Source organism: Lissotriton helveticus, chromosome 10 (assembly GCF_964261635.1).
Source record: "Lissotriton helveticus chromosome 10, aLisHel1.1, whole genome shotgun sequence".
NCBI classification, from domain to species: Eukaryota; Metazoa; Chordata; class Amphibia; order Caudata; family Salamandridae; genus Lissotriton; species Lissotriton helveticus.
Window position 1 is genome coordinate 279789220 of NC_136071.1, and position 16368 is coordinate 279805587.

Genomic DNA, 16368 nt, shown 5'->3' on the forward strand with positions numbered 1-16368 from the left:
ACCTGAATATAAGAATGGACATCTCACAGGGGACCAGTTAACTTTGCCAAAACGTCTTCCACTGAGCGGCAACACATCAGATTTTATTTTAGTAACTTTTGATGTATTTAAATTAGAAACAATGGGGCACATTTACTAAACTTTCACACAACGCAGGCCAGCAAGCAAGATTGCTGCACTGCAATGTGTTTCAGGGGGAGAGCAGAAATGTTCTGTTTTTACAAAGACATAGAGCAATCTGCTCTCTCCTTGTGCTGGTGCAATGTGTGCAGCTTACAATAAATGCAGGCTCCTTGCATCATAGTGCAAGGATGGATGGGTGACAGGCAGGATTGTTTTTGTGAAGGAAGACTCAAGAGGAAATAACAAGGAGAAATACAAATATTTCTTGTTACATCTCCCTTGAGAAGGCGTAGCATTGCGATGTATTCCCTGGTTTACAAGTCTTAGTTAATCTGGGAATGCATGAAAATCTATGGGTGGATGCGTGTTCCACCCATGGAATGACTCCCAAGTTAAAATGTAATATAACACAGTGCAGGCAGCTGCCTTGCCTTACCTTTCTGTACAAAGCCACGCAAAGCCCCTCAAATCAGGCCTTGTGTGGCTTTGTAAATATTACTGAAGCCTTTGCGTTGTCCTTGCGTCAGCTTGCGTATCGCAAGAATAACGCAAATGCGTCATAAATATGGGCCAACATGTTTACTAGTTGAATTCTACACATTATGCAGCACTTTGTGAATTTACTGGCAAGCGGAGTAAATGAAAGACGCTGTAGTCGCAGAATTACATAATTTCAGTCGCACTGCCTCTTACGCGCCAAACCGTGGATGTGTTACATGTACTGATCGGGAACCACTACAGAGCTAACACAAGCTTTCATGGACACTGTGACTTACTTTGCGCTTTCTTTGCAGATACAACGAAGACACAAAGAAGTGGGAAGGCATGCTGAGAGAGATCCGCTACGCCTCCGGGGCCACCTTCCTGCCAGTCCGGCTGAACACGTTACGACTTACCAAGATTTAACAGCAAAAAGAGGACATATGCTGTCCGTGTTTAGTGACTTGGTGAATGCAGAAGGCATTCCTTCTTGGTTTTTTTTACAAGTGCAGAATTTAATGTAACGTGGCTCTTTTCACCCCCAAAGGTTTTGACTTTTAATTTATTTCCTTTTAACTTCAAATCAAGGCTGGCCTGACTAAAGATGGATGAGGCCACTAATTGTCGACCCCCCCACACCAGCTTCCAACTCACCACCACCACCCTGCAATGTTCGGCATCCCATATAGCTATATTTATGTATGAAAACCTAATAAAACAAACCTAGGTATGATCTGATTGTTACGCCCCAAACATGGCCAAAGCCATGCTGAGAAAAACATACGTAAAAGTGCTACATTTGTGTTGCATTTATTTATTCTCACCTGGATACCTCTCTTCTACATTTTTCCCACTTCGTGTATGCATAAAGTGGCTGCCCTAATGTATAAAAAAATCACAGTTATTTCTACAGCAGTCATGAATTTAAAATTAAAGAGTAAAGATAGGCCTAGTTCAGAGCGGACTTTCAGGGCCGGCTTTAGCGCTGGTGGCATCCAGTTCAACAATCATTATTGGCGCCCCCACACCCCATGACTGCCTCCTCGGATTCTCTCACTACCAACGAGCAAAAGTGCCCCTCATCTCTTTAATCATAAGTTATTGCTAAACATAGCGTCCCCCCTGAAGTCAGTACCCCCTCCACAGGTCAGCGCCCAGTGCGGTCGTACCGGCCGCATTGCCCTAAAGCCGGCCCTGCGGACATCATCTGGCATGCAGATGAAGTTGTCCTTCCTTTGTGTTGTTCGTATTGGGGTCGTGTTAGGAAAGTGTGCGCTCGCTCGCACAGAGCACAAGTGCTCATCTGTTTTAAGTGACTTCAGTTTCTAAAGCACATACAGGGCACACGTCGTAAAAAAGAAGTTGGGGGACGCTGTCACCGGAGTGACGTCACGATAGGAAGTGACGTCACGAAAGGTGCTGAGCTCCTTGTCTTAGAGAGGCCAAAGAGTGAAGGCCAGCTGTTTGGCAGGGGGGATGGCGTCCCCCCCGGTAAAATAAGTGGGGGGACGCCGTCCACCCGCGTGGTACCCCGACTCGAGCCCTGAGCACATACATTTAACTCAGAATATCTCTGAGGTACTGCATAAAGCAGTTAGCACGGTTCGGAGACGGAAAGTGGCGGCAGTCTCTGTATTTCCGAGCTGCCCTATCGGAATTTACATTTACTCAGAGAAATTCAGAGTTAAATCTTTACATTTTAAACTGCACTCTGATAAAAACCAGTGCGGGGCATCAGGGAAGTCATTCATGATACAGATCCTAATTGGCACTGAATAGAGGTTACTCATAAAAACTTCTGAAAACATTCTACAAACTTTCACACTTTTTTATGTGTTTTTACATTTTTTTTAGTTTCCATTTTTTTTAAGCTTTGGACCTTTATAGGGCAAGTGACTTCTGCCCGCAGGCTATCGTCTATTTTTTTTTCAGAGGATTCTGCAGAAGTAAGCTGTGTATGCGTTCAAATAAAGTAACATATGCTGATTTTTTGTGCTTTCATAGAGGTCACTTAAAAATAAAAAAACATATGATCTGTTTCATTATATGTTCAGCAAATCAAAAAGTCATGTTTTTGTCTCCAAATAAAATAAAATGAACACCCTTTTTAGCCTCTGGGTCCTCACTGGTTATGTAAAAAATAGCGAACGTCTTTCTCTTGTTGATAGAATCCTTCAGGAATCATCTTAAGATATAGGAATACAAGCTTTAAGGTCTTCTGTTTAGTAGGGTCAGCTGGAAGACTGGTGCTATCATGTGGCTCAGGGTGTAATAACACAACACATACAGTGTGTATTCTAGGTGCACAAACCTGGATCTACCCAAAATCCAAACAGCAAACACTATTTGCACTTATCCAATTCATGTAATAGCCAAGAATTGCTAGCTTTCCCCCCGACATTAAATGTTTGCCAAAGAACTGAGCCAGGAACCTTAGTTCTGTATTCTGCAGTCACCTGAACCGAGATCTGTCTGCCTCCATTTTTTTCACATACCTATGTCTTCCTCCTCTTCTTCATATACATTTACAATACCTTGGTTTTAACGTGGAACGTTTTGTCACATAATTTTACAGGAATTGCATATCTCTAGAGTTTGTGTATGTGTGTCCATGTCGAGGGGGGAGGGAGAAATAAGTTGGCATGGAAATCAAAAGTGTTGGTTTGAATGTTAAATTTGTGCAAATATTTGGAATAATCTCCATGTTATGGATATAGAATTATATTCTAAAAGTTCACATTGATTTTGTAATGAAATTTTTCTAATCTTGATAGTACACACGTGCTGAAACCTGACAAACATGACATTGTAAACTTGTGTTGACTGTAAAGGCTTGATTTAGGCCCAGATTCCAAGAGGGCCAATACATTCTGATATGTGCGGTTACTCTTGAAAGTTGCTACAATGAAATGCTTGTTAAATACCACAGGGAACTCCGCTTGCATTGCTATTTACAACAAGCACTGTATTCTATTTTTCAAGCGAAATATCGCAGCAAGTGGAGTTTTCTGCTGCTTGTTAAAACTCACACACATTGTCAGTATTTAGCTGGAGCAGTAAGTACCTTATCATCATTCACCCAACTCAGGTTTCAAGTCTTTATTTCGATTTTTTGACAAATCATAAAAGACACATTAAAATACAGAGAAAAAAAAACAACCATAAAAAAAACAGATACAAAACACATTTGAAACAGACCAAAAAGGAGAATGTATAAAAAAGTATTAAATATCAATTTAATGAAAAACCTGATTAAAGTAAAAAAAAAAAGAAGCATTTCAATTCGTATTCATCATCAGTGAGCCCTTTCTTGCCGGATATGCAAGGGATGCAGATGGAAAGTACTAATAGCAAGTGATTTAAACTGATACATATTCTATCAAGTTACGAGACAGTCACCCAACTCATAATCAGGACTTTAGCGTGGAATGTCTTCCTACAAGGGTTAGCCGCCATCTTTAAAGTTCCCTGTCTGGACATCGGAGGTTTCTGAGCCAAACTGGCTGTAGATGCCTTGGAAAGAGCCAGGCAAAAGCTGGAGGAATACCCTACAACGCATTTAGGGTGATGTGATTTCCACCACTATAGATGGGTATCAGAAATAGATGTCCAAAATGGCGGTTCATTTTCCATGCCCACGTGATGGGTCACTTTATTTATGCGTTTTTATATAGAGCGTTCTTTACCCAGAGGTGTCAGAGCGCATTACAATAGAGCAAAGTACATTAGATCAGACATTACAGGTAACATGGTGGAGGTGACAAGACGTATAACTAACTACTAGAGTTACGCAGAGTGGTGGTTACATATTTACAAAATATCGATTCACTGAAAATTACACATTGCAAACTAAAGTTGGAGCAATTAGGGTTTCAAAAGTACATATTCCACAGTTGGAGCGAAAGGACAAACAAGTTTTCTAGTAAGGAACATGAAACAGTCAGAGCCAGAGAATTATTGGGAACACTGTCCTTTCCATGAGCATGAAAGTTTGCCAGTCTTTTCATGGCTATTCAAGAAACATCGCAAAACCCTGCTTTTTAGGTCTCGCCTACGACAAACGCTCTGAAAGCGCGTTCTCGCAAGCGAGAACTATAGTCGTCGTCTCAGCAGTCTGAGACTGACGAAGGGAGACAATACCTGGCCGCGCGCAGCGTTTCCCCATAGGATAACGTTGTGCGCGCGGCCAGGTCTTGTCTCCACAGCATGGCAGGAAAGGATCAGATCGCGTTGCGCGCCTCTCTGGAATGCAGGGGAGTCTGCAGAGAGGCGCGCGGCACTGATAAAAGCTTCCATGAGCGGCCGCCTCCTTCCTGTTGCGTTACCCGCACACCGACATCTGTTTTCAATTAGGAAAACAGATCGCTCGCTGTGGCGAGCGCGCGCAGCACTTCTGGGCTTCTTTCTGCTGTAGCTGCATAGGTTTACATTATCAGCGAATCAGTGATTTAAGGTTTTGCTTCACATGTGTCACATTTTAGAAACACGTAAACGTGTTGTAGTGCGGAGGCGACCGGGCGGGGCACTAAGATTGGCAGCTTCGCTTCTATGGTATTGTGAATTTATATAGCACGTTGAGCCCAGGGTTCCCAGGGTTAGGCTGGCAGTATCCTACATTCCTGTCTGTACATTTAGCACTGTTTATTTGTGCATGTGTGTTTGTCTGAACACTGGCATGTCTGGGTGTGCGGCGCTTTCCGAAAGCCGCATTCTGCCGCTTGTGTGCACGTGCGTGGCATCCACTTCAAGGACACCGCGCTCTGTTTTTTTGTTTTTTTAAACTTTAACACTAAGCGCAGCACCCGCTTCAAGGACACTGCGCTCAGTGTTAAAGTAAAAAAAACAAAAACAAGCACAGTGTCCTTGAAGCGGCGCCGCGCTCAGTTTTAAACTTAAGCATTTACAATGCAATTGAACATAATGCATTGCAAATGCTTGTTAGTGATATGGTGTGCCTCTTTTTAGTTAGTGCCTGGTATTGGATCTGTTTTCACACCCATTACATGTCTGCTGAATGGGAAAAGGACACAGACATTAGTCAAACCCGGGGGCCATCTGAAATACACACGAGTCAGCGCAAACTACCCTAATCTGTAATGGGTTCAGAAACTATTAGCGCTCAGCTTTCCTCTTGACATTTATTAATAATTTGTTAGCATGAAATCTATTGACTGTTCGGAGTTAAAGTTGTTGTGCACTGCTGGTCTGAACTTGCATATTTTAAAGGCAAAGTTGTTTCTGGGCAATACCGTCATAGTTGCTGCAGAATCTACACTAAAAGGTTCAGCAGTTTCCAAGATGATGCAGAGTAAAAGACACCAGCATCTACAAAATGTTGACTTTTTATGCTTTTAGCCAGGGTTAATTTTTATTTTTATTACATTCCTAGCTCACAAACAACAATAACCGATTACTTTTTTAATGTAGCAATTTTCTTGTGCGGTGACTAATGTTACTGGTGGGCTTTTGAATGCCTGCATCGTCTTTTGATTTTTATTACATCATGGCTGTGTTTTCTATATAGGATGTTGTGTGACACAAAGGTCGCCGTTTATCAGACAGCACAGCTGACTGGCTGGCTATGCGAAAGACATCTTGGTGACTTTCAGAAAGTTGACCTGGTGATTCACTTCCGCCCATGGCTTGCTATTGGCTCTGTGGTTTCTAGCTCACGTCAGTATTCTTGCACGAACTCTTTTTCTGTAATAAAAGGCCTTTAAATCTTATCTCGCCACAGTTGATGAGCATCCACAGACAGAGGTAAAATGTTAAGCTGTGTTTTCTTGTGCGGCTGGTTTTTATTTTGCTATTGAGTTGCTCGAAAGTGAAAACGTTTATATAACACGCATTTGCAATGCAATAGATCTCACATTTATGCGAGTTTAAGCTATTGGCATTGTAAATGACAATGCCTTTTATTTATGTTTTTAAAACGAAAACAAAAATAAAAGACATTGTTATTTGCAACGCCAATAGCTCAAACAAGCGTAAATGCGAGACCCATTGCATTGCAAATGCTTGTTTATTAAGCCTTGGTATGCTTAGCCTCCTCTGCTTCCAACAATAGCACTCCGCGCCGGGACACTCTTGAGTATCCATGCACGCTACAGATGCTGTATAACATAACATATAACATAACATTTACGCAGCGGTGGCGGACCAACCACCCTCGTTCAGATTAATGAGGAACATATTTCAGCACCTTGGAGAACCTGTCGTCAGAGCCCGAGAGGTTAATGGCAGAGGGACGTTGGGCTTCATCCAAACTCTGGAGTGGATTTGTATGTCCTATGCTGTAAGAGGTCGTGATGACTTTGAAATAGGTTCTGAGAGATAAAATGAGACCTAACCAAAGAGGGTTCAACTCTTGCTAATATTCAGAATATTAAAGTGTATTCTACATGCACATTGGCAACATTTAAACAAAGTAGCATTGGCACGTTTTTTTTTTCCGTGGACACTTTAAACTTTAACTTTGTATACTTTATGTAACCCATTTCTCTGTACCTCGTCTGTTACTAAAATTGCCACAGGTCCATATGTAGACCACAATGGGCGTATTTACTGTGCTGAATCCCATCACACTGATTTCAGCTCTTTTTCCAGATTTTAGTCTCCCCCTAGTGACTTCAGAGAAGCTAAACGAAAATGAATGGGGAATGGCAGCCCTATAAATGTGTCACTTGACAGGCAGTCAGTGATGCCTTTTGTCAAGAGTGTGCAAGGACAGCTTGTTGCTCCAATCTTGACTCCAAACCCAGAACACGTTAGGACACTGCCAACAAGTTACCAATAAATAAACCATTATGAAAGTGGTGCACACTCTCTAAAAATGCAAAATATTTCAAAATAAATATGTGTGATGATGTACAAGCACAGACAGCAGGGCCTGATGTCTGTAAGATATGCAGCATTTTGCCTTCAGAAGAAAACTTCTATTCCGCTTCAAAACAGTGAGTTTATTGTGGCATGTTTGTGTAGGTTTTACAGTAAAATGACACAACAGTGATTTATATAGCAGACTTTAAAGCTGACAGAATGGCTCAGTGAGTTACACACTCAGTAGTATACGGTCCAAAGGTGTGTCCCGGAAAGGCCAACTTAGGGCCTTATTCAGCATTTGGCAGACAGGATCCTCCATCACAAATGTGGTTGTTTTCCCCATCGCTACATTACAAATGCCATAGGTTATGATGCACTAATAACATGCATAATAACAAGATTGGCGGACAGGACATCTGGCAATTTTGTGACAGAGTATCCCATCCGAAAAACTCTAAATAAGGCCCTAACTTGTCAGTCTAACTGAGGTCACTAAATTGTATACTACGAAATGTGGACATTAATATCACCTGCTATTTATAGCAGCTCTGAACTGTAGTAGTGCAGAAAGAAATATGAAAAATTATTGTAAAAATAGATTTTAATTACTGTTGTATGTAAAATTAGCTGTGAATTACAAGCCAACCCACTGTTCGACCTCTGAACAATCAACTTTTGCGTCAACTATGCATTCATTCAAAAGTATACCTTGCTGGCCACAAGGTAAAAACACAAGTAAAAGTGTGTGTAGACGAACATACCTGTGTGGAAAACAGGCGTGTTGCCAATGGGGTGTCTTTTTCACCCCGTTACCCACTTCCTCCTGCACGCTCTACAATCCGCAAATACATAAATACAGGCGATAGGGAAATCCAAGTAAATTGTATGTAATACTGCCACCTAGTGGAATTTGCCAAGATCAACCTGCTCCTAGTGAAGTTGACATGCCCAGTGATCATCACTTTTCCAGGCTGAGTACGGCAATAGTCGTGGACCAGTGTGTTTTCCTGATACATGAAGCACCAGTACCATTGTATATGCTCAACAACATGAGAAATAATGTTTTTAATGTGCAACTAACTACACCCCAACCTTGTGACTACCACCTTCCAGGGAACCTAATGTCTATCTCAATATTCCATCAAATGAACCCCCATTTTTTTTAGGACATAATACGTCTACCAACAATTCCTCCCATCCTGCAATCCTTCTTGGAGCACACATATCCCTCTACAGATGACTCACCATTCGATTGTAACATAACCCTGTACACCCTTTACCACTATCACACTTAACCTCGCCACCCTTAATTCACTCGCAACATTTACTCAGGGAGTGATATCAAAAAAATTGGGGGTCAGTTGATGGAATATTGAGCTAGACATTAGGTTCCCTGGACGGTGATAGTCACAAGGTTGGAGTGTAGTTAGTTGCACTAGTAAAAAATTATTTTACATGTTGTTGAGCATATACAATGGTTAAATGAAATAACAAATGCGTGTTTCATTGTTACTTGTAGTGACCCCTGATGAAGGGCCCCGGTAGCCCGAATTGCATTGGGTTTTTATTAAACACTGCTTCTGGATGAATAAATGCGTCTCTACGTGTTTTTGAAGAGAGGTCCGGATGGGCACATCAAGAATATGAGAAACCTTTGAAAAAGACATCATCCTGTGATTGTGGACTAAATTGGATTTAAATTAAAAGTGTGAATAGAAAAAAGATTACACGGTATAAAATTGGAGAAACATGGTTTGAAAGATAAAAGAAAGGAGTAACAGTAAGCTGTGCCTTTGGGTTGGGGCGAAATGCTGCCCCAAAATGATGGCATTCCTGTCCTTTACCATGCGCTGGCGCACAATGAGGCTGCCTAGAGCCAACGCAGGTTACTATTGCACCATGGTGCAAGAGTGCCTGCATTGCATGCAGGATTGTTTTTGTGCATGAAGGGGCACTTTCCTGCACAAAAGCAATCAAACTGGGGCATATTACTCTATTTATGTGTGCTGCATAATGCAGCGCCCATAGGTAGAGGAAGGAACGAGGAGAATTAGGTATATTTCTCCTCGTTACGCCTTCAATAGGCAGGTGTATCTTTTTGGTGCATTCCCAGGTTTACCAGTTCTGGTGAATTTGGGAATGCCTTAAAAACCATGGGGCAGATTTACAAGGAGCGGACGCATCTGTATGGATGCGCCATTTTACTTGCGTCGCCTCCGAATGTCCTAGGCGCCACCATGGATGCGCTGTATTTACAATACAGTGCACCATGGCACAAGGAATTAGAGATGCGTCAGAAATTCTGACGCATCTGTTGGAGTAAAAGTGACGCATTGTTGGAGTTTGCCACAAAAGTGACGCAACTCCAGCAATGCGCCAGAAAACATAGGTAGGTCCCTTGTAAAATGCCCTGCGTCAATCCTTACGCCTGGTCTGAGCAGGCGTAGGGATTTTGATGCAGTGAAGGCGTAGAGTGATGCAGTGAAATTTTGTAAATTTCACTGCACCAATTCTACGTGACTTTTTGCATGGGAATGCCTACTCTGCATACATTGTTCCTGGCGCAGGTATAATGCGACGTAGGGCTTTACAACGTGACGCATCTCCCTAGATGCGTCACGTTGTAAATGGGCCGCAACTTTTACGCCGCAGCTGCAACACAAGAGTGACGCAAAAGTGACGCAAGGGGCTTGTAAATCTGGCGCACATGAGAGTTGTGTGGGAACACCCACTTAACTCCCATCGAACACCTTCCCAGTTCGGAGTAATGCAACCAATGATTGACGCTGCGTTGCTCCAGATTTATGAAGTCACTCAGGGCCACACAAAGTGGCCTTGCGTGGCTTCATAAATCTCACTTAAGGTTTGCGTGGGATATGCATCACACTGCGTTTTGCAAACGCGACAAAAATCTACTCGTAAACATGCCCCTTTGTTTTTTTTTATACCCATTGAGCTCTCCAGAATTCGACTGTGGGTGGCAGCCATGTTCATTAACCCCTTGCATGCTGATGACGGCCCCCGTCCGTCATGCATCACAGTGCTCGTGTGCTGATGACGGCTGGGGGCAGTCATGAACCCGCCCACTCTTCAAAACGGCCGCACAGGCGCAGAATCGTGGCCGCGCCCAAGGGGTTCAAATAAACTGTTGATTTTGACCCATGCATTGTCCAGTCCAGGGGTGTAGCAGGTGCAGTGGCTCAGAGGCCCCCTGAACCCTGATTCTTGCTGTATTTCACAGTTCAAACAGCGGCTAGGGGCCCCACTTCCTTTCTCGCGCTAGGGCCCATCAGACATTGGCTACACCACTGCTTCTGTTCGGAGAATCACTCGTCTCTTTCGATTGGCTGTGTGCTGCATGCTTTCCATTTCAGTGTATCCAACATGCTTTAGTTTCCTACTATGCCACCGACATACGCTCTGCCACTGTTCTAGATTTTGAATTCCGATTCCTATTCAGGGGCTTTCTAGTCTATTCACCCCTTGTCTCCTGTCACAATCATCATACTTACTGTTTTTTAGCTTCTTACTTTTGGGGAGTCCACGCTTCTTTCCAATATTTGCTGACCCGCCTCCATTCCAAGTGTTCTCTTAGACCCTGCTTCTTCAGGCTTACTACACAAAATTAATCCATTCATTTCCCTAATAGTCCTACTGCTGCTTAACAGGAACACTGTTTCCGTCACCGTCTCAAATTGCCCCTTGGCCCCAGTTTTGAACAATGCACAACAGTCTGAGGCAATACCAGCATCTTGGAGAGGTGCCATAATTAATCCAATATATAAAGGGGGTGATAGGTCACAAGCAGCAAATTATTGTCTGATAGCACTTCTGGACAACAAATTAAAACACTTAGCTGCACTTTTACTATAAGACGTAACATCGTGGGAGTCTCATAAAAAAAAACATCCTGATTAATCATACTGGTTTCACTCGAGAAACAGGCATGACAAGCAGCATAATGGCACTTGCATTTATTGCAGACCAAATACATAAAAACTCCAGCCATTACACTTATGCTTCATAGACTTCAAGTCCAAAAGTGACAGCATTCAGCGCAATAAATTCTGGATCAAATTATCCAATTGTAAAATACCATCTCTGCTTTTTAGAGTGAGTCAATCTTTTCCTACAAATACTTGGTTGAGATGAAGACAGCTTATGACTCCCCCCTCTCAAGGAAAATTAACAATGACCACAACCTTAAAGAAGGGTGCGTGTGGAGCCATTATTTATTCAATCTTGTTATGGGCGACATGACCCCTGCTTTGGATGCCGTTAACTCCCACTCCCCCCCAGAATAGCTGGTTATCCTATCTCAAACTTTCTGTCCGCAGACAATGTCCTCCTGGCCACCATCTACATAAAAACAGGTCTCCAATGTGACATATGCACGCTCTCAATATGCAACAATGTGCGGCATGGAAATTAACCTAAAAAAAACTAAGGTTATGGTAATTGATAAAAAAAATAATATGAAAAAATCATGAATGTTTTCTGCAAAGTCACTCACTAGACAATATGGATGAGTACAAATATCTTGGGGGTCTTAATTGATGAAAAAGGTTCCTTTCTACCCAAGAAACTACATCTACTACAGAAAGGAAATACAACTGATTTCCTCACCTTATACAAAACATTGAGGGAGCCAAGCTTGGCAGCTATTGTAGTGTAGTTCCTCTATTCCCAATAGGCTCTGCGCATTGGAATAACATAAACGATAGTTTAGACGTAGGACTGAGGTCGACTAGGTCTCTACTGAATATGTTAGACTTAATTATGAATGCCAGCTAGCTCAGAGGTCACTAGAAACTTTCTCGAGTAAACAGGAAGGTGTTAACTTTCCTGAATAGACAAAAAGGGATTAGTTTCTGACAACCGCATAAACATGACAACTTTGCTCCCTCCAGAATAAGGAGTATATCTCCAGAGTCGCGGAAACAATAGACAACTATTTCACTCAGTCAATCGTGCATGCTTAGTTTCACCAGGAGTGCAGAGAAATAGAGAGACGGGCGTTTTCAATAAAAGTGGTTATTTATTGAGCAGTCTTCTTTCTCATGCAAGAGAAGTGAATTGCCACAATTGCAATACTTGTCATAAAGTAAAGTGCTTGCAGTAAAAGGAGTATTATGAAATAATACTGTAAAAGCATTGATATGGTTTCTGAGCCATAAGATACTTAAAACGGATAAAATACATACAATGATAAAAGTTGACTAAACGTACTCAATTGGTGTTTCTAAAAGACGCCTACCCCGGTGTACCTAACCTAAGCCTAATACGTGGGGAGGAGTAAGTGGGATATAGTTTCAGTTAAGGTAGTTTTTGCCAAGAATCTGAATCAAGAATTCTCTAAGGATCTAATCAGCTCCGTACCTTGGTTTTAGAATGAAGGAGGTCTTGTATCTCTTTCTCAGGACTCGATCTCCCAGCAACCCGCAAGGGTGACTGGAAAACACTGGAGCTGGATTTCTCGGCAGGAGAAAAAGACAGCGTCTCTCTCAGCGCGTCAATGGGAGGGTCGGCTTCCTTCGGCACTTGTTACAGCAGGGCGTCGGGAAGTAGATAGCCGATCTGCTCCAAACCACCGTGTGTTTGCTAGGGCAGCTGTTGGTATATTTATACCTGGAAGGTGCCGAGTTTGACGTAAGGTTGGACATAAGACGTCACTAAGAACTCGCAGGTTCTTTCAGGACTCCAGGAGTTCTTGGACAAATCAAAACAGAAGCAGGGGGAATTCCCGGGCTGCTGGAGGCTTGGTTTGTTTAAAGAACGCGTTGTACTTTCTAGGAGTCTATGGGAGTAGCCTTGCCGTATTTGGACTGCATTGGCTATGACTAAATATGGATATGATTCTTATGTCTTTATAAGGATATGATTTGTTATAACCACATAAGGGCATGAATCGGGAATATTTAAATAGGGTCCTAGATACGTTCACAACACCCACTCCACGTATAATGTCCATCATTACTAAATACTAAGCAATACTAAACCTATAACGATGCATGTGTTTTCCAACCCACCCCAAAATACAAAAAATGCATTTGAAATGGTATATGGTATATACACGAAAAATGAGTATTATACTGTACGTTTTTCAAGCAGAGGTAACATTCAGTTAATGCATATATGGTATGTTGGCTGAATGATTTTGAGAAAATTACATTTATGAAATGGCTCTTAAATACAGAAAAGAAGGTCGAGACCATTTCATCACATATTTATACAAGACTGTACATGTGCTAGAGGCTAAGTCATAATATTGTCTCTAGAGTTTCTTAAACAATTAGAAATCTTGTTCTCTAAGAATAGTTCTACTTTAAGCAGAGTATCATGTGCCAAAAAAAGGTAAATATTTTTGGGAACCGGAAAAAAATAATGTCGCTTTCATGGGAAGAGAGAGAAAAATAGTTCCAATGTTTTCAGAAGTGTTGTTTATCAAAAAACTGAAGGCTGAATTCAGAGTTCAGGGAACGCTGTGTGCTCATGTTTTGTTTTATAAGTTCAGATAGGCTGGCAAAGAATTCATCTACAACAGTAGGTGAAAGTTGGACCAAGTCAGAAAAAGTAGAAATTGTGCAAATGTGAGAGGCATTGCCGTCATCGATGTCTAGATCAGCAATGTTCACAGAAGGTTGTACCTGTGTGCCGCTTTCATCTCGTACCTCATCGCCACCTAATCGTAATGGTGAGGTCTCAACAAATGCCGTCATCAGAATAGGTAGCCGCTGGGGACAACACGTTGCATGAGCCGTTACCGAACCAAGCAAAGTATCGATATCCATAGGTACTGCTGATGGTAGTGTAAGACAGACGTCCAACACGCATTATTCTCCGCATAGCAGGCATCGTAGAACAGGTAAGATGCAATCTTGCCAGATTGGTCTGAATGAAAGAAACCAGGTAGTATTCAGATCTCTTAGCCGAGCCAAGCCGAGGACCTTAGTAATCTGTTCTCGGTATCGCATTGCTAGGATCGTGTCTTCCATTGTTGCCTGGGTTTTGTCTGTGACTTGACTTGCCATATCGGAGCAGAAGGAATAAAAATAAAATTCCTGCTACGAGTCCCAAGAGGAGAGGCAGGCCGCCGAACACAGAGTGCACAAAATTCGGGAAGATGCTCAGGACTGCTTCAAAGTGTGCTAATAGTCCCGAAAAAATTGTCTTAAATACCTGTGCGATGCCACTGGTATCAGACATGTTTAAGATTTGACCTAACATTTCTACAAAATGCACGGGGCAATTTGTCGATAATAGTGTATGTATCTTTGCCGCTGTCCTTGCAACTTGCAGATCATACGTCTCTTTGGACGAGGTTAAAGGCACAGTTGTCTGTAAAATAATAGGCTTCATTCTGCTCAAAGTATCAATTCGAATAGAAGAGATATTCAGAGAAGGCCATATTGCTGCCTCCTTGTCTGGTTTGCTGTTTGGATACAATACTTGCATACAGCAAATGACCCTGGAAGTAACGCTCAAGAGATAGGCTATTCCTGGCACCATGCCACAACAGCTGGGGTCACTTATTATAACGTAGCTGCCGTTGGAAAGCTGTCTGAAAAAAGGCTCTATCTGTGTTGCAGGGGTGCCGAGCAGGTGACATGAAAGGTTATTTGATGAACCTTCGCAGGCTCCATGCAAGTTAATACCTTGACACAGAAGTGTACCACTTAGTGAATTCTTACAGTTGTTACCACTAAGAAATACCTATTTTTCCCTTCACTATAACATCTATGTGTATAAGGTAAATTCCAGGTTGACTTGATGTGTCCTTTACCCAACCTTTCATACAGGCCTGCTGGTATATACTTTTGGCAATACTGAAACTGAAAAGTCGTTATCCGAATTGTAATTGTACCATGTATTATCCATTCAATGACAGGTCGTTCTGACATTGTCAATGGTAAATATTCTAGTTTTTCAATGCTCAGCACCGTATAGTCTGCTCCTTTTTGTGCCAAAGAGGTTTGTTTATCTGTAAGGTTAAAGATAGAAAATAATGACGTTGTGTTGATTAGACAATATGGCACGTAGCCTGAACGGAGGTTTTGTAACGTCTAGCCTAACTGTACAATAGAACGTAATTGGGACTGGTCATGTTGTAACATTAGCATATCCTGTTCTATTATATCAATAGCAGATGATACATTGCTGTCCAGTGAATAAATTCTGGAGGACAGAGTCGTTAACCCATTGTCCACTACAGACAGTGATTTTTCCAAATGAATACGATCAATTTCTCGTATTTTTTCAGCAGTTTCAATTTGCATTACTTTCCAAGCTTCGTTGTAAGCAGCGTATATACCGGCGTATATGAAACATTTTTTACGCTGTTTGCGAGGTCCCAGTATGAAATCTCGCAAGTCAGCACCTTCTTTAAGTAAAGTCAAGTGTTGCTTAATTTCAGGCAGTGTGGATTTCTGTAGCCATTCGAGACATAGCTTTCCTACACTGTATGTTGTAACTATCCCTGGATGTTGTCTCTGGGAATATCTTGGGTCTGGCCTGTTCTGTTTGAACCCCTGTGTTTTGTTCAGGAATCTATCTTGACAGTTATTAGTGTCTGTGGGCCAGATCAACCATTTTTTCCAATCAGGATTAGTTCTGTTTTGGTGTAAAATATGGGATACGTCTATCACCACATCTGTAGTGCTATTACTATCAGGTATGTGCTTTGGAATAGACGGTTTGTTTAAGTCTTTTATCTTGGCTAGGCCGAGACAGGTTGTTTGTTGAATGGTGTCATTCAGGAATATTATCTGTTCTGGGATCATGCAGGCTCTGAATAGTGATTCTAAATCTTGTACCTGCCAGTCTTTTGAACCCCAGATGGTTTTTGTCTCAATGTTGTTTTTCCAAAATTCAAAACCAAATGTAGACATTTTTTCATAAACTTTTTCAGAATATATCAATTTAGTATTGGTCAACATGTTTTTG

General features: G+C 41.9%; 1 protein-coding gene across 1 annotated transcript in view; it reads left to right on the plus strand.

Moving 5' to 3' along the window:
• Window positions 1–2709, plus strand: part of KLHL40 (kelch like family member 40) — a 45036-nt gene extending 42327 nt beyond the window's left edge. The window contains exon 6 of the mRNA XM_078665311.1: window positions 918–2709. Within this exon, the coding sequence (XP_078521437.1) occupies window positions 918–1029 (112 nt within the window). The 3' untranslated portion in view covers window positions 1030–2709. The remainder of the gene's footprint in view (window positions 1–917) is intronic.
• Window positions 2710–16368: the final 13659 nt, after the last annotated feature.